General features: G+C 31.9%; 2 protein-coding genes across 2 annotated transcripts; both read left to right on the top strand.

Annotated features, from left to right (window-relative positions):
• Nucleotides 1–27: 27 nt before the first annotated feature.
• On the top strand, nucleotides 28–20157 carry LOC131846840 (serine/threonine-protein kinase S6KL). Its single transcript, XM_059196259.1, has 8 exons — nucleotides 28–209; nucleotides 442–554; nucleotides 1831–2059; nucleotides 3876–3999; nucleotides 10275–10382; nucleotides 13130–13288; nucleotides 19870–19958; nucleotides 20146–20157. The coding sequence occupies exons 1-8, from the start codon at nucleotides 120–122 to the stop codon at nucleotides 20155–20157; spliced, it is 924 nt and encodes a 307-aa protein (XP_059052242.1). The 5' UTR covers nucleotides 28–119.
• Nucleotides 14147–15489, top strand: LOC131846821 (autophagy-related protein 101). The gene has a single exon (XM_059196233.1). The coding sequence runs from the start codon at nucleotides 14281–14283 to the stop codon at nucleotides 14944–14946; it is 666 nt and encodes a 221-aa protein (XP_059052216.1). The 5' UTR covers nucleotides 14147–14280; the 3' UTR covers nucleotides 14947–15489.
• Nucleotides 20158–22790: the final 2633 nt, after the last annotated feature.

Consider the following 22790-nt stretch of genomic DNA (forward strand, 5'->3'; position numbering starts at 1 on the left):
AAATATAATTTGTCTATGACTGCATGTATTGTTTGTGGTTTACAAAATGGTCTTATATTTTTATTTAATAATCAAAATATAATAATATCGATATGAAAAGTACATAATATTTTAATTTAATGGGTAATTCGCACAACAAAAGCAATAACTATAGAAATTTTAAACAATCTTCGACCTCGGATCGCGATAGGCAAGCGTACAATAGTCAGGTAAATGCGATAAATGATGATACAAAATCTTCTGTCATCCCCAGCTGAACTCACGTAATAAATATTTTCATACGCACATAATAAACTCGAGGGTCTTTCTTTGATATGTTTTATGTTTATATTTATATTCATTTTAACAAAGTGGCTGAGTAAAGTAACAGATTTCTAAACTTCTAAACAATATTTTGACATTTCTTTGTTACCAAAATGAGCAAATTTTTTTTGTGTACAGTTCAGTTTGTCCCATTTCGTCGGTAACCTCAGCGGACGTTCATACCAAAGCGTTACCAGCAACCAGTCGGTATACAGCGCATCGCGACCTTGGTCTCGGGTCTCCAGAAGAAGGTAAGATTAACTTATTTCAATATATTTATTTTTATACACATAATATCCCTTTTTAGTCTATTTATATTTACATTACCACTGTTCCTAGTATGAAAAAAATACCACATGTTAATATTTTTTTAATATCTTGCACTGCATACAGTAAACTCCTGTAATGTTTTGCAACAGCCATGATCACAGAAAAATTGAAGAGTATTAGGTACATGAGCATATATTTCGTATATCTCTATTTTTTCAATATTTATTTGTTATTGTATTTTTAATGTCCTTATTTTAAAGACAAATAATTTTAATACAACTTGTTTATATGATGTGTTTATTATTTCAATTAAATAAAGTAGTTATTATTAAATATTAAATGCCCCTAAAATAAGGCAATATGGAATAACAATAAAAATATTTTTTTTTAATATTATAGTAATTTCTGGGAACTGCTAATTAGGTTACAGGCTTATCATATATAACATGATGACTGTTACATAAATTCTGTTAATAACCACACTAGGGACGTCCACATACATATAACCTGGTTACTGTCCAATTTTATTTTATGTAACTACTTAGTAGAAAATAGCTTTCTAAAGTAAGTAAGCCTACTGGAAAGTGACAAAAATTGTTTATATACTTGAACATTGCATTGTCTTATGACATCTATAATAATCCAGTATATATCCTCCAGTGTATATCCTGAAGATTAAGGTTGATGATGGTAATGAGTGAGACAGAGGTACTCATGCATACATCTCAGCTCTGCACTGCCTTAGTAAAATTATACTGTCTTGTCATATATTGACTCTTCAGAACAAGTAAAATATATTAGTTGTCTACAAACACCATGCATAAAAATCGGCTTTAATGTATGGCTATATATTTTAAGTTTTTTCTCTTGCATGAGTCTAATGGTTTTTGTTCACATCACTGACTTTTACAGTATCTATTAGATATAAGAAGGTTATATTATTTATTTACTAAATAAAGTTCTCATAATATTTCTACATGATGTATATATTTCAACTGTCACACCAGTCCTGTCACTGTCTGGTCACAAAGGCCTCCAGCGATTTCCGTCTCTGTCTTTCTCAAGCAAGTTTCAGCCACTGTGAATTTTTGATATTATCAAACCACCTTATGCGGGGTTCATTCTTCCTTATTTAATTCCACTCTGTAATCCATCGGGTCTCCCGGAAACCTCTGAATTTGATACAAAAAATGTAACAAACCAGTCCATGATTTTAATGTAAGCATAAATATAATAAGGATAGCAATAATGTTGTAGGTGGAATGAAACAACACTAAAAAATCCACTAGAAGCAAGTAAAACTGCCTGGCCAGTTGCTCACAAAGAATCCATCTTCCTGCCTGAATTCCCCATCACCACAGACTTACTGCAGCGAGACTATATAATAGAAGAAACTATAGCTAAAGGTGCATTTGGCCAAGTGTATAGAGTGAAGAAAGTGAGCGAAGATAAAGATTATGCTTTAAAAGTTCTTAGTAAGGCACAGGTAATAATCATTACACTAAACAATTACTTTGATGACGAGTGTGCATGGTATCACGGAATTTTCATTTAATGGTAGACATAGACACCTATATAAGCAAAAAATGTAAATAAATGGCTTTAAAGAAAAAGAAATTCAGTTGAGTTTCTTGCCAGAATCAAATGAATCTGTGTACTCAACTGGATGGGAGGAAAAAATTATAATACAAAACTTTTGACATTCATAAAAGCTTAAATGTTCTATAAGAATAAATTATTTTTTATTTGCCTGGATTTTAATATGTACATACTTATTATACTAATTAATGGGAAAGTGTTTGTCAGTCTGTTTATTATCTTTTCATGAATAGATTTTATGACATCATGCACATAGACTTAGGCTATGGATATTTTCAACATATTATGAGAAAAAAAATCTCAGAATACTCAAAGGCATCACAGCTAGTTTTATAAATTAAAAATAATTTGCATTTTATATTTTTGCCATCGAAATGATAATCTTACAGTTGCATTATAGTTAGTTTTAATATTGTGTCTACTCCTTAATGCAAATTTGTGAAAAGGGAATTGTTTTATGTCTTCATAACTTCAGTTACCTTCAATAACATCAATACTTGATCCTTGTCACAATAATACACTATTAAGGTTGAGTTCAGTAATGTTTAGAAATTGCATTAGAGTTATTATGACAAATATTAGTATATATTTTCGATGACAAGTCAATGAAGTATTTAATGTATTAGGCTATATACCTGATATATATATTCATTATATATATGGTACACTGTACACCCAGCCCTGGTCTCCAGATTATTAATCTAAAAAAATAATTTAGTAAGTCTAGTTTTGAATTAAAGCAATACTGTGGTAACCTAGTTTAGATGTCAGTGTCTTTGAATACTGATTTTGATAAATTTGATTTACTCTGTTTACTAGATATAAACGACAGCAGTGCGTAGTTAGCAGAGAGATAGTTGAAGGTGTCGATGAATCATCCTAGAATTGATTGATAAATGATTGCTCATTTGAGTTTTCCTTTATGGAAATTGTTGAAAAAAGATAAGACCTTTTTATGCAGTTACACTATGCTCAAATAAGACTAAAAAATATTGAAGTAAATCATTTTATGTCTACAATAAACGGTTTATTGAACCTGTTCAGTTATTCTTGCCCAGGTTGACATTATCAAACCTATAGTTCTTGTGTACTTTATCAGTTATTCCACGCTTATCTCGCTGACCTATATTCCTAATTTATTATTAATTCCAAAGAGAGACTTATGTTCAATTGATAAGCACTCACAATTGTTTGGCATTTGCATATTTTCAATATTGGTATAGTTAATAATATAGGTAGGTATAACTAAAAGTAAATTTGCACTTGTGTAAATTATGTATTCAATTAGTGCTCTATGAAATATGCTCGGCTATATGTGGGTAGGTCTAGTGCTACGGCGATCTCAATGCCAACAGTCGATAATGAAACCTCTGACTTCCCCGTTTTGGTATAATGGTAGTGAGTATATTTTGTTATTAACAGATTAATCAAAACACTACCAATATGTAGTATGGTATGCGTGGAGACTTATTGGCTAAAATGTAATTATGTAATCACTAGAAGCTATTTTAATAAATGCATAGTAAACAATAAACCTGAATGCATCAATTTATTGTACATCTATCATTATCACATACCATAGTCTTGCAAATGGTACCAGCCACTCGATTCTCTCAAACTCATATAAAAAAATATTCTGAAATCCCTTATCTATTTATGTAGTTTGACTTTGATGGTTATTAATGAAGACTAAAATATTTCAGATTGTAAATCAAAACGCTATACGCCAAGTGAAAGAAGAAGCCCGAATCCAAACGGCTTGTGGACACCATTCTTTTATAGCAGGGGCCGTATCCAGGTGGCAGACAAAGAAAAGACTTTATATCGGTAAATATAAATTTCTATATAGTTTAATAAATTTTATAAATAGTAATACTGGATCTTCTCGCATGAGTGTATTCTGTTAAACCGTAGTTCTGTTCATATCTATATTTTTTCAATATCCTCGGACTGCTAGGTTTCTTACCATTACAGTTGAAGGAAAATGTCCTATATACAGACGTGTCTACTTTTATATTTCGCAGTACCTCTCTTATTATCTTTCACTTTTGTCTTTTCAAAATAAATAGTAATCAGGAACAGCTATGCATTAAGGGCAACACGAACGTTACGTCGTCTCATGATTTTGGTGGTACTATCATGTATAAAAGCAATGGTTGACAGTTACCAGCAGATAGGATAGTGGATGTTTATTATTAAAATTTAAAAATATTAATCATACTACATATATTTTAAAAAACACTATAGATACATAATTCTAAACAAGATTTTACTTTTTAAAAATTAAACCAGTTTATGAATACTAATAGATTATGTATTAGTTCTTAAGTCCTTACGAACTCCTTTATCTGGTATTTGCAAGTCTGGTGACAGTCATTTAGGCGACAAACTGTTATATTTACTCTAATTAAATAGTTGTTATAGGTCCTATAATATAGGATGTCATGGCCGTTAACTCAAATAAAGGAGTTCATTGCGCATCATTTAATCCTCATTTACACGGATGGTCGTTTACAATGACCTTCCATCGTTTGTTAGCAAGAGTTTATTGTATAATCTTGAGACAATAATGAACTTTATTTCGTTACAATAAAGGTCGGTTATGTTATAGTGTCTTTATCTAATTTTGCCACGAAATTTATATAAGCTAACTATGTAAGTATTTACTCAAAATTTGAATTTCTATTACTGTATTTTGTTAAGTACTACTAAAGATATGTCTTTAGTTACCTTTATGTTATTGTTAATCGTTCATTGCCTTTGATTATGAAATGTATTTTTATTTCATCTTTTCAAATAATTATGTTATTCCCCTTATAAATGACTATCTATAAATTACTACATGTAACTCACAACTTTTTCAGATATTTTAGGATAACTTATGTCTATGTTCGAGCTTATCAGTCTTCGCTTTAAGTTTAAGTTAAGGCAGCAGACAGACGGACACGTTTATAATATTAGTAAGAATAATAACCACCTATAAAATATGATATTATCATAACAACATTTGATTTTTGATTAAGATCTGACCAATTTTGAAATTATCCTTAATAATGTGGTTGAAGTCTGTATTCTCGTGGCCTTAATACGGTATCGTTTCATGGCAAATTCAACTTTTAGCAGTTTGTATTGGATTAGCAAGTTGTGTGGTATTTTAAGTGTTTATTAATTTATTTAAAAACAAGTTTTTTGTTTCACTCCTTACAATTGATGGCCATTAATAATTTTCGAATAGCAACTTAAGCGTGGATATTAGCTACCTTTTGTTAAGTTTGACAATAATTACGAATTAAAAAAAAAAGCTTCTTTGTTCACTTTAATGTACATAATACAAAATGTAGTAAATAGTACATTTGGCGGACTTAAAAACATGTGGTATCACTTATAAATCGTAGCTAAATACGCTCTATCACGTCAGCTGTCAAACAAAAAAAAAATGCATCATAATCGATCCGGATTCGGAGCCATCCCTCTTTTTGCTTCTGGGGTTTAATATACCTACGACAATATGGTCATGGATGGTTTATACATTAATGTTGTAACCTTTCTGTATTATTGTTACTAGTGGTCGCCTGGTGGTCGAAATTTCATCATAATTAATTTCAATTATAAGTTTGAATATTATTAAAGTTCGATTGTCAAAGACTATATCTACTTCTATAATCACAGGCACTGGTAGTCGTACGGGCAATAAACAAAAGAGTATATATAATTATATATGCGTGTCAAGTACGTGGTACTATATCTAATGGTTTTTTTTTATTGATTTAAAGTATTTTTATGCATAATTATTAAAAAATAGTATTCTGCACTCCTTCTCTATATAAACTATAAAATGTGTAAAATTTCATAGTCCTCGCTCCCCGCAATTTTCGCAAAAAGGGGTACAAAGTTTTTGTTTCACGTATTACTATATATTGTAGATAATTTATTTTCAAGATAAAGTTCAATGTGTACGTGCATAATCAATGGACAATTTTAATGATAAGAAATCATTAGTTAGTATAGGTTAGGATTATGTTATCGCGTGTCGCCTATGCGTCCACTAGACTGCGAGGTCGCCAGTAGTCGTCACCGTTGTGCCATCTAATTTTAATATGACTTTTCTCAATGTCGGTTAATTATGTCACTCATTGTTGCTAGGGATTTGTTATTTAAGTATATTGAAATTATAGGGACTATCTCGGTAGTCTAGTGGTTCAGCACGCCGCTTTACTTACGATGGTTGCGCGTTGGATTCTAGCACAATTCAAATATTTGTCTTCATTTACGATTTGTATTGGTCTGAGGGTTTTCTTTGTATATTATGAATGTATTTGCAAAAAAGTTGTTTAAGTATTTTATAAATTGTTTATTATCCACAAACAAACTCTGCTTAGTTTAACCAAAAAGTTATGTTTATGCTAAACAGAATTATGTTTCGTGGGCGATTAGATAAATGCATAAGAATTTTTAAAGGGCTTTCAAAGGGATGACACCAGTTCAAGATGAAAAGATGAGTATGGAATCAGATCACTAAATTCATCTTGTCGTACTAACAAAAAATTTACCACGATGGTATTCAGAGAGATTGAGTGGATGAATAGAAAGTATATAACCGTTTCTCGTCTGTAGTCGATGTCCTCTGTTATAGGATAATGGACTTTCGTGTAAATACCTTCCAACCTAAAGAAGAGCCGTCCAGAACCAATTTATAAAAAAGAAGTCATTTCTAAAGGCCCAACCTTGAATCGAAACCGATCTCTTATATATATATATATATATATATATATGTATAGTGCTACAAAATTGTATTAGAATGGTAGCATACAATTTTTCACTGCATGTAAATTGATATTTACTTGGGTACTAGGAAGAATTCATAGGTGACCGAAGTGGCAACCGCTGTTAAAGGTCAATTTACACAAAACGGAATGTTTGATTTTTTTTATGAAAAATGAAATGAGTTTAGTGACACGAAATTTCAAAATTATCATAATGTACACATGTAGTGGTATGTCTTATAGAAAAGAATGCAGATAATTTGGTAGCACATACTAATATTATATATATTGGTGGTACATACTAATATTATAAACACAATAGTGTTCTGTCTGTCTCTTTCTTACATTTTCAAGACTGTACGGATTTTAATCAAATTGGACATCATGTTCTCAATGGTATTATGACTATGCTAACTATCTCTATAGAAGTTAGCATAGGCATAAGAAGGTGGTGTAAATGTATGTAGACAAAGTCGCAGGTAACAGTTAGCCCTATAAAGCAAAGTGCCTACCGTAAAACTTTTTATGACGTCAACATGCCCCGATCAAGGCTGATCCAAATCGATTAAGTAGAGATCCGTGAAAACGTAACGGAGATAGATTTATAATAGCTTCTACATCGCTTATGTTTTGACACGCAACAAATAACGTAAGAAAGTTATTTTTACCTTTGGGAAAGTGACAAGATGGAACTAGCGATCCTCCCCGGCTTCGTACGTTCTTCAATTATTGTCTCTCTGCGTTTTATTAAAAACTAACTGACCCGTGAAACATCTGCGTCACATATTCCAAGTTTTTGGAACATTATTTATAGCAGGTCCGCTCTATTCGTCATAGTGTAATAAGCTATTACCTATAGCCTTCTTCGATAAACGGGTAATCCGAGAACTTAGTCTGTATCACATTTATCATTATATTTCGCCCAATTTACAAAAATATCTTTTTAATTTATAGCCTATATGTTATTCTGGTATATAAACTATATAACTATAAAGTTTCATTAAAATCTATTCCGTAGTTTTTGCGTGAAAGAGTAACAAACATCCATACGCACAATTTTTTGCCTTTATAATATTAGCAGGGTTAAACTATAATATTAATATAGATAAATTACAGCCCGTATAACTCTTGTTTATCATTGTTTATAATGTATATTTCTTTTAGGCAATGTAATAAATAAACTGAAGTTTTTTTCTCTTTTTTTTTTGTATAATTAAAAAGGCAAACAAGCTGATGTAAGCCCACTCGATTGTGAGTGGTAAACATCGAGTATGTATATAAACAGCAATACAGTGCAGTGGGTGAACCTACCACTGTGTCGTGAATTAGTTGGTAGTTTATTATCAGTACGTCCTCTAAGGGATTCATCTTGAAACCATCGTGATTAATTCCTGCCTAATTCGCCACAAGGGACAAATTGACCTAAATTCGGTACTCTACTATACTGTTCCCTGAGCCTAGTGTGTAGACTTGTTGTGAAAAAATTGCAAATAATGACAATAAAGTTTATTTATTGTCATTATTTGCAATAGTAAATAAAAAAAAAAACAACTAGATCTTACCATGTTTTATTTATTTATATTCAGTTCCCAATAACAGTTTAATCGTGATCATGGCTGTTGAAACTCTGCTGAAATATCGGGAAAGTATTCTAACCCTGTAAAATAATAACCGCGTAAAATTTAAAGATTATATGAATATATATAAATAGAAGTACAATTCAGCATTACTTTAATAATATTATCATGGTAAATATCCCGTTTGTATAAATCTAAATAACTGTGAAAAAAGTTTAAAACAAGTATTATATTTTTTCCAGAATTCTAGAGCAAATACAAAACTAGTGAGATCACTAATTCTTTATCGTCTATCAATAAATGAACTTGGAAATCAAAATACGTAGCGTGGTAATCGCTTTGTAATTTAGTAGATAAGACGTCACATACATTTATTCGAGCATTGTGGTAATACTATTAGCATGTACGTCAATAGTTGTGTGTATTTATTTGTGGGGATACCCTTTAAAAGATACCGTTGACAATGATAATATATTTGAATTCTGGTCTCACTTCTGATCACTTTATAATAACATATCTGGGTGGTCTAGAATTGTATTGTTCATTATCTCTATGTATTGATATGTGAGGCAAGAACTTTGTTGCCCTACCCGCCGGAGTATGAAATTTCACATACTTATAGTTTTTATAGAGAATTTTTATACAGAATGACAATTTGTTTTTTTTAATTATGCATAAAAATATATTAATTCAGTAAAAAAACATTACACACTCTTCCATGTATTTGACATATACACTCTTTTGTTTATTGTTAGTCTGTGGTCAAATTGAGAACAGATAAATATTGTTCGACTTTAATATTATTTATCTATAGCCTATTTGAATGTTAAATTAATTATGGAATTTCGACCACAGGGCGACCACTAGTATATTGTTATTTTATAACAAACAATTTATCTTGATGTATAAAAGAACTATGACGAGGCGAAATTTGTTTTTGTATTTGTTTGTCACTTGAAAGCGGTTGGAAGATTAAAATGAATTTTTTATAGAATGAGTTGTTTAATATCGGTTATAGAAAGCTGAGGAATACAGATGAAATAATGAATTCATTAGTTTGAACACATCACCTGTTACTCTGTTAATTAGTTTATTTATAAATTCATAGTTGATGTTTCCAAAACTACACGAGCAGTAAGTAATATTCAGTGGCCGTAGAATAATTTTATCACGATATTTCACATTTTTCTGTCTAGTGTCAAGCTAAGCCAAGCTTGTATTATGGGTACCAGACAACTAATAGGAATACTTAAATATTTTTTTTATCAATCAAACAAATATCAATAATGTTAGTTGTTACTTTAATTAGCGTTTCATGTATTATTGCCATTATATATACATTACAAATGTAATTAATTTTTGAACATTAAATTCAGATTTGTGGTTCGATCGCCAAATTAAATGACTATAATTACATTATTTGAGTAGCTATATGTATGGCAAAAATCACAAATTTTATATTCATATAAGGTTAGTTGTAAAGCCGAAAGTCGGGTACATTACTCATTTTTAAGTGAATGATACTATAATGTATAGTAAGGTTTTTTTAATATTTAATGAGTAAAAAGTGCACCCAAATCAGTCGAGCTCTTTCTAAGATTAGCGCGCACAAGCGCAAACACAAAGAGCCAAAAATTGTTACGAGGTTTTATTACCCTGGTAAAGTTCACCTATAATAGTTTTTCTAATATATCTTCCATGTACAGACAGGGCTCAGATAATATAATATATATGTAATTATATTAAATCTTCTGTTTTTCAGTTTCAGAGTACATTCCTGGTGGTGAATTATTAGCTTTGCTAGATAAATACGGGAAGATACCCGAGGAGCTAGTAAAGATATTCGTCGCCGAGATCGCTATCGCTTTAGGTAAGACAATGTTCATTGTTAAGTTTAAAAATATGTTTGATCAATTTCGGTATAAATATTTGTAATTGAATTCGATATTAAAACCATCAAGAAAAGAGCTTATTCCTGAAAACAGTAACGCACTTGCAATTTCCCTGGTGTTGCGGATGCTCATAGGCGGTAATCACTTACAATCAGTTGTGCCGGAAGTTTGTTTGTCTCCTGTGCTATATAAAAAAAAATTGAGAATAATGGTTTTGTATAACCTTTATATTAAGTACATTTGTATGTTTACGTTGTTTAGATCTAAGCAACGTAAGCATGGATTACGTCATTCCAATTGCAAACAGAGACATTTTTTATATCTTAATATCTATTATTAAATTGCACCGCTTTACTAACTCTGATCAGCGTGACTGGTAGAGTCAAACAATAAGTTCGCCATGTATATATACAATTTTATGTGCAAAGGAAGAAATAAACCCCCTCCTCCCCCAGCCGAACGATTTAATAAATAAATTTCGTGTTTTAATACTAAACTGAACGTTGATATCAATGTACTAATGACGTAATGACTCCAATCTCTAACTCCAGCTTCATGATATGTAGTAATGACTCCAATCTCCAACTCCAGCTTCATCTGATTGATCACAAAACCTGTCAGCGTAATTTTCTCTATGTATGTTTACATGTATATCTCATTTTTTTTAGTATATTCTTTGTGCTGCTTCTTACAGCTGTTTACATTAACTTGAGCAATCAAATTATGAAATACTAGATTTTATAATATGATTGCACAAGTTAATGTAAACGGCTATTTCAAAGCTTATTTTAACATAGTTATGACTCACAATGAAATATATTGTGATTCATAACGGTTACACGATTTAATAGAGTTAATATTATTATTTTATTTAATAGAGTTATTTGCGCAAAGTTTTTATCCGTCTATGACCATGGTTATACTCGTTGCCGTAGGATTGAGTACAATGCAAGTATCTATCGACACTTTTTTTTTTAATAATTTGTGATTAGAATAGACATACGTACCAGTGTTGAATATTTTTTTAGTTAAACATTAAATAGCTGACAGTCCACCTGATTGCAAGTGGAAACATTCGCCTATATACATGAACAGCATTGCGGACATGATGACACCCATGATGATACCTATCATGCGTGTTCATTCCAGATGACTAATATGTCATGCTGGGGGTTAGGGATTGTTAGTAATGAGGATAGTGGCCGACCTGATATGGTATATTGCTAGTAATATACCATGTCAGGTCGACCTCAACGCGGTCCCCCCTGGAAACCATAGTGGTCGTCAATTTCTAGTAAATTCGCCAGAACGGGCTAACTGACCTGACTTTACGCTTATCCTATCATACTTTACTGGTGCCAGCATATACCATTAGCTCAGGCAGATGCGCATGTTGTTTCACTTTCTTATCGTCTTACAGTTTAATAATTTGCAAAGTAAGCTTTTTAGGTGGATCTAAGGTACCCATGCAGACAACGTTTTAAAGTCTATCTGACTATATATTTATATGTATCCTACGCAATAAAATACGTCACAAACGTCACAATATTTACTTACCTCATTATATTAATGACAAGTGATTTAAACTACGTATATGCGCGTTCAAGCATTGCATCACCTGATTATTTGTATCGATTTTACCATTTATATGAAATGACATTTCCTATACGGCATTTATTAGATGCTATAGTCGTCATAATAATTTAAATGATTTTAAAACCTCGTAAAACATACTACGAATTTTTTTACATATACACATTATTACGGTTTTACACGTGTAAATTATTGAAGATGTCTCTTATTTTTTTTAATGATAATATTTATTTAGATACAGTTATGAATGTGTGCAGCTCGTTTATTAATTTCAAAGTCAATTATTTCAAAGTCGCTTGCGATGGTAGACTCGCCCTCTGCCACGTTGAATTGAAATGTACCCAACGACATGTGAGTACGTCAATTGTTATGTTCAGAGTATGGTTGTCTATTGACAATGCTTTCGACCACCCTGTAAGGGATATTAGTCATGACGGTGTGTATTTACAGGCATAAAATGGCTGGTGTCTAATGATATGATAAATAATGATGATTTGTAATTAAAGGATGCAAACTGCGAGTCATTGTATTGTATACATAAATAATTGTAAACAAGAAAGAATACAATCTTGTTTTACTCGCTTGATACGGTGCATAAATTTATGAATATTATTTTTGAGGGGAAAAATAGAAGTGTCAATACACAGTTATATCAAACAAAATAAAGACAAAATTGGAGTCATATCAACTCCTAAAGAGGATAATAGCAAATCGTACAAATCATCATTATTTTAGCCATCTTATTATCTCTTGCTTATCTCTGTTGTATTACTGTATATAAAAAAAATCAATAGGTAACTAATATTGAAAGGTCATAATATGGTTTTTATAGACTACGAAAATATAAATATATTTATGAAGTCTATGGTTTTTTTAATAAGTGTTTTGTCAGTTTCGGTATAAGTGGCTGGTAATCTCCTGTGCGTAAAATGTATATATACTATGTTTGGTTGAACGCGCTAATTTCAGAAAACAATGGTTGGAATTGAAATATTCTTTTAGTGTTGTAGAGCTCATTTATAGATGAATGCTATAGGCTATATAATATCACACTATGAACAAAAAAGGGCGGATCAGCTAGTCAGTATGTAAATTTTTTTCATATTATTATTTCGTTTTCTTTTGTCAACAGATTTTCTTCACAACGCTGGTGTTATATATAGAGATTTGAAACCGGAAAATATTCTGCTTGACTCTGACTACCACGTTCAACTGATCGACTTCGGACTCTCCAAGTGGTTGTCTATAGGATCGCGAACTACCACACTCTGCGGCACTCTAAAGTATATGGGTGAGTTTAGTACATTTTGTTTTAGTTTAAACAAAACACCACAGAATCATTCAATAAACTCATCAATCTCGTAGAACTTTTAAACAACTTATACATGCCTCGCTGCTTAGTCCAATCTGACACCCCCGATTCCCTGTCTCTATTACTGAGGATCGAAATTACAATGGCTCGAGCAGAGGTTCGACGCACCTCCTAGCATTGCCATCAGTCTAAAGCACTATCGATCAGAATGGATTTGGCCTTTATCCATTCTGATTGCTTTCTGCACTCAAAAAAGACAGCCTAAACGATTTTGATTAAAATTTGCATTGTCTTCTAGTCCCTATTCGTTAGTAAAACGTTCATGTTAAGTTATTAACAACACTCAGAATTTTTTTTTGCCGGTGTACTTAGAATGTACATATTGGAATATTACAAACCTAGTTTTTCATTTTTAACAATTAGTTTTGTCGTACTATTTTATCTCCCTCCCTAAAATATATCGTACTGTCCCACTTTGATATAATTTAATTCTAGAATTACATTAAACTACGCTTTGTAAGGAAAATATGAACTATTTCTTACACAACTAAATATAACTTGCTTCCGTTAGAATTACAAACATCATAAGACTAGCTTCTTTTCTTTTATTTTCAAAAATATTTCTTGAAGTGTTATATCCCGGTAAGGTATCTGTGAATTCTAACTTCTGAAGACTTTTGTTGTGGGAGGTTATTATTGCGCAATTGACTAGCAAACGCAGAGTTCATTTTTGTACTTGTTTTTGTTGATACATTCCCAAACGGCGTACTATAATTAAAACGGTCATTTTCCATTTCAGCGTGGGACTTGATCCGTTACCTATTTTAAGTGTGAAATGGCTCAGTTCATCGCTCACTCCGTCTGTGTATCGCATGTGAAAGGCTTCGGGTGCGCGTAACCGGGTGATCTTGGAGTGATTATGTCAGTAGTGGCAGGGGAAGTGCGCGCGACGGGCCAGTGACCCCGGCACCATGAACGCCCGCACGATAGCCTTCGAGTTGTCGATGGAGGGCCGCCAGGTCGACGAGGTGGTCGCTAGCATCTTCCACACGGTCCTCTTCCACCGCTCGAGCGGCAAATTCACCTACAACAGCGAGGAGAGCTACTCCATACGTACGGTCAGCTACGTCGACGTGGACTGCGATTTCATTGACTTCACATACGTGTGCTGCGAATCGGACGTCCTGGGGCGAAACGTGAAGCGAGAGATAACTGAGTTCTCGGAACTCCTTCGGGGAGCCGACGCGACGTCGTCTCCACCTAGGGGGTCCATCAGTCTCGAGTTCTTCCAGAAACGTCGCACCCGATGGCCTTTCCAGCCCGAATGCGTGCCGTGGGAGATCTGGACCGTATATTGTGAGCTTACGGAATCGCGCAGCGAGCACGAGATGCACAGCCAGCACGAGAGCGTCGTAGAAATGCTGCAAGATAAAATAGTGTTCATTACGGAGATAATTAATAGACACGAGTACGTGCCTAAGATGCCGAGTCGCTCGGATGCTGATCTCATCTTCGATACTACGTATGCAGATATACAGCCGTATCTTTTCAAAATTCATTATAACTTGTCAGGCGCACCGCCCGTATCTGTCGGGAACACAGTCCGCAAACTCATACGTGATACATTATCTTTGTGATGCATATTGTCCTTCTATTGTCTGTTGTAATTTTATGATGGAACCTACATTATAAACATGACTAACACAATAAAATGCTTTGTGGGTTTCGGTAAATTAAAATTTAAAAATATCTGTGACGATTACCAATTTGGAGCCTATTTCGTAAGGTGACAATAGCATAATTTCACAAATATTTGTAGTTTGTCAGTAAAATTGTCAGTAATTATATGCGACAATAAATAAAAATTTTTTACATTTTATGGATAATTACGTGGAATAGCTTTACTATGGATTTAACTGAAAAATATTTAATATATTTTATTATTCATTACAATTTGTTACTGTGTGGCACATGTGTTTGTTTTATAATATTATTATGATTGTCATAAAAACTTGTGTGAAAGAGATGAATGCAAGCAGTGTGTTATGCATATTAATCAATAAGACGATATAGGACCCTCAATTGATATATATGAACTAAGTCCATCTAGACAGATGACGTTGACTTCACGGTCATCAAATTTTATTTTACTATTATACTACAGACAATATTTTAAAATTATTATATTTTTGTAAATAATTACGTAGGAATATTAACAATTGTTTGTTGTGATTAATAATATAGCTAGTTTTAATTATATATGATTTTTTTTATACAAAATGCAATATTTCCTACATCCTAATCTTAGTTGCAATTGTGTTGTTTGTACTTATAAATGCTTTGTTAATTGCACAAAATGTTTATGCATGAGGATTTATGCTTTAGCATTTTAAGATCGATGTCCTACAATTCACTCAACTCCAGCTTTATTTAACACCCTAACGACTGCTAGTTGTAACTTGCGTATTTGTTGACGATTGTACTTTTTAAATAACATACAATTTTCGCCTATTGTAATATTAGTCATTATAGTTTAGTTGTAATAGTTTCGGAGCTATGACTCAGATGGCTGGTTGATGTGTCCACTCTTATATGATTTATTTAGGATTCAAGTTCGTCTGTTGTTTGCGTACTCTTAAGTTAAAATAAATGCGAACTTAGACAGGGTTAAGGTTTTACGATACGTATTGCGTAGGTAAGTTTTAGGCTATAAATTAGTTACCTAATGGATGTTCCCGTATTTAGTTGTATTGAGTACATAGCTAGAGTTATTTTAATGTGTCTGTCACCGTAGCGTTTCAACGTTTTTTTTTATTACGTAGGTGGCACGAATATTTATGTAATATGACGTAACGTTTATATTGTTGTATTGATCGCTGTAGACGTATCTACGGAACAATATCCGCGACAGACGAATTAAATCGAGTGGTATTTCCGTATATCTACTCATTGTAAATATCATAGAATAGTTTTGACTATATAGTGTTTTTTATATATTAATATAATCGCTTTGTGATATTGCTGGCGAAAATTTAAAAGTGTAAAGAATATATATTGAATCATGATTTTATTATATAGACGTAGAATTATATGAGCCATTAATTAAACATGGTAGGAATGTAACGACTTAGTTATACTTTGAATTGTGTATAAAAATAATGTACAGTATATAATTAGATGTTTTTCTCATATTTTAATTGATAATAATTCGAATAATGCAAGTGATTGGATTATTGAGAGCTTTATCGAACTAAATATTGTGCTAGTATGGTATAGTTTGTTAGTGAGATCGTTCTACACAGCATAGGTATGTGTAATGTAATATTTGTTAGACTAGCGATGGATGGTGCATGGACAGTATCGTATATTATAAGTTACCTCATAATAGTAAACATGTGCCCTAATTGTGGTGCGTGGAGCGATTGATACGTTAACAATGAAACCGAACCTTAAGGAGTTATTATTAGGTTTAGTTTTACTTGGAATTACGAATTGCAATCGTACGCACACGAATTCGGCACATTGAAGTTGTTATTCGTGTTCACATACGCGGTGTGTTTTTTACCGCATTCTACTACAGTATTTGTCGCTCATTGGTCTGCTGCAACCATCTGTTAACCTTGAAATTGTATATTTATATATAAAAATACCCAATTTTTATATTCTGCAGTCGCAGTCTTTACTATGTCGGACTGCGTGCGACTTCTACAGTCATTATCTAAAGTCGGTAGGTAGGAATTATTCTGAAGCGTCATTGTCTGAACTTATATCTAAAACTAAAATTTTAATTTGATAGTGATAGTAAAAGTATTATTATAAGAATCACGACGATCTAAATTTAAAATAGTTTTAATTAAAACTATAATAAATCTAGTCAAATTTAAAGTGATAGTTTTAGACACAAGTTTAGAGAATTAGTCCTATTGTATCAAAGATGTAGTTTCTCATTGATAAATAATGGTTGAAACGCTTTTATGTTACTATTTAAGGACGTTAAAACGAGTCCATCCATTATTAAATGCTTATTATTTACTATCCTACCTCAGTTTGTGACTATAGCTTTAGGAATTTGCATCTTGATCGGAAGTTAGATAGACTCATTAAATGTATCTTATGCACAGAATAGAAAAATAATAAAAAGGTTTTTACATTTTTAAAACATAGTTGCCTGTGTAAAAGAGAGAACAAGTTTTACTAAACATTTTAACGAATCAAAATGTCACTTCGATCAGAATGACATTGTTTTTTATTATAATATCATTAGACACAATTTATATAATACTATATTTCTTGGCGTTAACGATGAATTTAATATGCACTATTTAAATTTACTCGCTGGTATTGCTGTTAGGGTAAAATTTATAGGATACGTTTTTGTAATTTAAAGTTGCTATTTTTACACGGCTCCAATCTATTTTAATAATATGCATCGTTCGTAAAAATGTACTAATGATATATCGCTTCATTAAAATTTCTTATGACGATGTTACAGAAGTATTTCATATTAGTACTTTAGTTTTTTCTATTCTGTGTTGTGTCCGATTTTGGAATTATTACCTAATATAAATATTTCGGTAATATCTTATTAGTTTCCAAGTCATTCACTACTTTGTACCTATATTAAAGGATTCCGTAGACGGTCAAAGTGCATATTTTGTATGACAGAGATAGAACAACTTTCTAGTAGCGTCTCTGTCTTACATGCGTCGAGAATTGTTTTTAGTAAATTCACTTGACCATCTACCTAACCTTTAAAAATGTATTTCGTCACCAAAGATGAGGCTGTTCTCAGGCCTTTATATCTAATGCGACTCTATATTATGTCCACTGTTTGCATATTGTTACTGTTTATTTATATACATTCGTAATTTCCATATCATCAAGTACCTAAATATATTGTTTTAAAAATATTTACACAAATCCGGTGAAGAGACAATATATGTATTTAATTCTATTCTACCTTCATTGTGTGCCTGTTTCTCGGAGTGCGGAGATTTGCACAGTGTAAAAATATATTATTATTATATAATATATAACCGCACACAACATGCTATGGCCTTATTTGTCAGATGGTTTAAGATATTGTCGTGAAGCATGGACGGCTGTTATATTAGAGTTTATAATGAGACAGAATGTATATGTTGTGATGTATAAGTTCAAAAATTCTGAAAAAAATTTAGTCTTGTGATAATTTATATGAATAATATGTGAATAAATGATGAAGTATTACTTTGATTGTTTTATTTGAATAAAATAGTAAAGTATGGACTCAGATGATAAAAACAATTCAAAATATAATTGCAAAAAAAACCAATGCCAATCAGATAGCTTTATTAATTCTTTATTGTGATCTGTCCTTATTAGAGTCCTATACGTGGTCGGCATACATATTAAGCACTGCTATTATATTTGTCTAAAAATAAAATTATAAAGATTTAGCCTTTATTGTTAAAATATTATGTATAAGTGGCCGAAAGTCTCTCTATGATTAAATAATGAAAAAAAAAAACTCAAATTGAATTAAGACCTAGGAGTAAAATTATTTTATCAAATTTATTTTTAAGAAACTATATTGCGAAATATAGTAACGTTACAGTTAATATAATAATAACCCTGGACCATTTAGTCCTAAGCAGACTTGTTTTATGGTACTAGAAAAGTGAATGAATATATAACATAACTCTCGGACCAATATAAACGATCACACTCACCGATATAAATATTGCACCTCACCTTGCGAGGAATCGAACCCTTCAACACCAAGCCTTAATTAAAAGCATAATTAATGGTATTTACATATATATAGTTTTTTTTTATTAAATATCTTTGACTACAATATTATTTAAATCTACATTGTATTTCTTACTGTTTTTAGCAATCCATTACCTCTTAGCGGTTTTATTACAATTTCTTTTTTAAATAAATCATAATTACATTCAAAGAACCTTTAAATAAATCATGCGAAATAATTAATTGTTATGCTGTTATGTTTATTGCTGTTTAATTACCTACAGAGAAATTTAATTACATACGAAATAAGTCATAAAAATATACGCAAAAATTGCAAAGTGAAACGTACTGGTGCATTAATTAAAATCTTAAATTTCAACTATAATCTTTGTAGGTAATATTAGTAAATACATATATTAAATTAATATAAATAAAATAAATATGTATTAAATAATGGTAGGTAGGCAAATTATTTATGTGTTACTGTTGTACTACGTATTAAAAAAGTCCTTTTGAACTGCTATTAATAAATATATCTATACTTCTAATGTCTGATACGTTTAATTTAATAAGTAGTGAAAAGTTGTGAAGAGGATTTCGTGTGCTACACGACATCAAGATGTTCCTTCCATCGATAAGTAAATATTACAATTTTTATTATTTAATTTATAATATTTCATATACCAAGTATGAATGGAGGAATGCTAGGTGCGTAGAGCACATGAAGTTTGAATGCTTGGATTTCAAAATTAATGCATTTTTTATAATAAAATTATAAATAAATATACAGATTTGAAATTATTCATTTGTCTTTTTTTGTTTGTCGCTAGCTCCAGAGGTGCTGGGCCGGGAGCCATATGGGCATGCTGTAGATTGGTGGTCCTTGGGAGTTATCATATGCCGCATGCTCATTAATGAGGTAAGTGGAATAAATAATTGCAACCTTATGTAAATATAATGAAAAGTTAACATGACTTAATTGTATAATTATTATAAGTTTTCATAAATCCTAGTCTGCTGAAGAAAGCGGCAACTGTTGCCTATGTACATTAACAGAATCACGTCCACTATAGTCTGTTTTTTAATCCCTGATACTAAATTGACAGGTGGAAATGTGAAATGATCAATTAATGTTACCAGTTCTAGCGGGGTAGTGTCTGCGATACCGATTTTAGTTTAGTTTAGTTTAATTTTACATTTTTAATGTAGAATATCAGTTTTAAAGCTTTATACTTACATACATAGTTTCCAGAACATATATCCAGAAGTTACGTGTTTGCATTACTTTCGTTGTACTATACAAAAATATATTTTAATGATTTTCGTATATTTAGTCATTTTTACAATTTGAAGCTACAAACAATTTTTTTCTTTCAAACAGCTATATATTTTAAATAGGTATATATTTTATAAAATATGACACCTCATAAAGGTCATTTGTTTTATGAAAAAGACAGTAAGTCTTTGTTTTAATAAAATATACCTGTGTCAATTAAAAAAACTATTTTCTTACAACAACGCTATATTTAATAATACTTATACTTTAGTAATTTTGTGTTAATGCGTTTTAAATAAAGGCCCAAACATTATTTCTGACTAACCCATCAAAATGGGTAATTAATATTAATTTATTTTTAGTTTCTAGTGGCCGATAGTGTCACATCTCTATTTAAAAATTGCAAATAGCTGGCAACATAGGTAATGTCAAATTAGTCTCCGGGATTAAAAAACAAACTATACGTCGTGTTAAGTGATGCTATTGATATATGTCATGCGTTGCCATTCTTGAGGACTAAGATGCCACTCATGTGTTGTTACCTCATGCTGCTTGGAGTGGCAGTTTTGATCACAATGACCAATTTAGTATGTTAATCCGGCCGGTGGTTTAATGGTTTAGCACACCACTTTACTTCCGATGGTCGCGGTTTGCTAGCACGGTACAAACATTTGTATTCAATACTATGATTGTTTGTATCAGTCTGGGTGTTTTCTATGTATATTATGAATTTATTTGCACCTATGTATTTCCGTAAGTTGTCTAGCACAATACATTCTCTGCTTAAGATGGGACTAGATGGCATTGTGTTAATTGTTCAAAAATATTGGATTGTAATTTTGTACTATTAATATTTTATTCATGAGAACTGGTGCAATAGCACAGACTACCAAATATGATAGTTTGTATTCACATGAAGTCATAAAAATTGAACACTATTTATTTAATATAGCAGAAGGTAATATTTACTTTTCTTACTTTAATCTGCAGTAAGAATCAACGATTGAGTAAAAAAAAGAAAGCTTATACTAAGTTTATTAGAATATATACTATTTCCTGTGAACCTTGTAATTTGGACCTAAAAATAACCTACCTTTCTTTTCCAATGATGTGTGCATGAATAAAATTTCTAAATGTAACTCTGTTTACATTATATTAAAGTAGATTACCTGCGTGTCTGACGAACAAAATAATTTTAGTTTTCATGTCAATTTGCTCGCATCATTTCGGCAGGCATAGTATAGTATTCTGAATTTGGTTATTGTCAACCTTGTTTTTGATGATTAATTAGGAGTAGATATTATGAGCACTTTTTTTATGTTATCTAGTTCTGTTTTTTTTTTTTTGTCTAAATAAGTGTTTTTTGTTTGGAATAAATATTATGGAATGAATTATGGATTCTACAGCCGGAGGTTGTAAAAAAAATCCAACCTTTTTCTTAACTTAAATTTATTAATATAAAATAATAATTACAATGCTTATAGTTCGATGTTAGAACAGAATATGATTGATTTATATAATTCTATAAAAATGAAATGTAACTATAGGCATGACGCGATATGGCGTGATGCTCATTGCTGATCAAGCATTTGGTGCCGCGTGCAATGTTTATTGGGGACAGTGCAAATGCAGCAGTCCTTCTATACTAGGCTTGCGTAACACCTCCCCTCGTAGAACAGCGACTATTGAAGACGTTTGTCGTAAATTGAGCTGGGGGTTGCTCTGGGTTAACTCTCCTTGTTTCAGGAACAGTGTAGATTCCTTCCATTTCCATATGGTTGACTAGATGGGCTTGCCTGGTGTTGAAGTATTTTATGCGGAATTTATAATATGTAATGCCACAGGCAAGTACGCAAGCACTTACTAGTATTGCATACATCGGTATAGTCGTATGATATATACCGCTGTTATTTTCTGTCTGCAGTGTCAATGGAGGTGCTATTGACATTTTCATATTTGTTTCATGCAGGTGATCCAGTTTGATCGAATTCAGTTTGAATGCGGGTTTCAGGGTTGCTCTCTCTGATGATATAGTAGTATCCATGTTAGGTAAGTCTATGATCTTCAATGCTTGACCTTTGAGGCGGTCCTTAGTGTTAACAATTGTGAAGTCCGGCGATTCCAAGTAACAATTACGTGGAATTACAGCAAGATAGCTACCCTGTAAGGTTTTGTAAAGATCTCGTCCGCAGGATAAATGTATTTTCGTTGGAGTTGGAAAACTCACACCGTAGTGCCTATCGTCGAGTTTCTCGTAAGCTGATTTTGTTAGTGAAACAGTGATGGGGTTGCATGTGCGGTCCCGCTGCTGCGTGGTGATGAGCCTCTGGATACAGTCCTGGGGTGATTGATTCTGCATATTGCTGGGTGCGCCGCATAAGTACCATCTGCTCGTCTTCGGACATTCTGTCTCTATGTATTTAAAATCTTTCTCATGAAGAACAAGGAACGGATGAGGTGGTGATAAGATCTCGT

Source organism: Achroia grisella, unplaced genomic scaffold, assembly GCF_030625045.1.
Source record: "Achroia grisella isolate CSIRO2021 unplaced genomic scaffold, CSIRO_AGI_Agris_v1 utg512, whole genome shotgun sequence".
Lineage (NCBI taxonomy): Eukaryota > Metazoa > Arthropoda > Insecta > Lepidoptera > Pyralidae > Achroia > Achroia grisella.

Coding starts and splice junctions, on each gene's coding strand:
- LOC131846840 (XM_059196259.1), top strand. CDS start 120: ATGGGTAATTCGCACAACAAAAGCAATAACTATAGAAATTTTAAACAA. Junction 555..1,830: donor TCTCGGGTCTCCAGAAGAAG/GTAAGATTAACT, acceptor ATAATGTTGTAG/GTGGAATGAAACAACACTAA. Junction 10,383..13,129: donor CGAGATCGCTATCGCTTTAG/GTAAGACAATGT, acceptor TTTTGTCAACAG/ATTTTCTTCACAACGCTGGT.
- LOC131846821 (XM_059196233.1), top strand. CDS start 14,281: ATGAACGCCCGCACGATAGCCTTCGAGTTGTCGATGGAGGGCCGCCAG.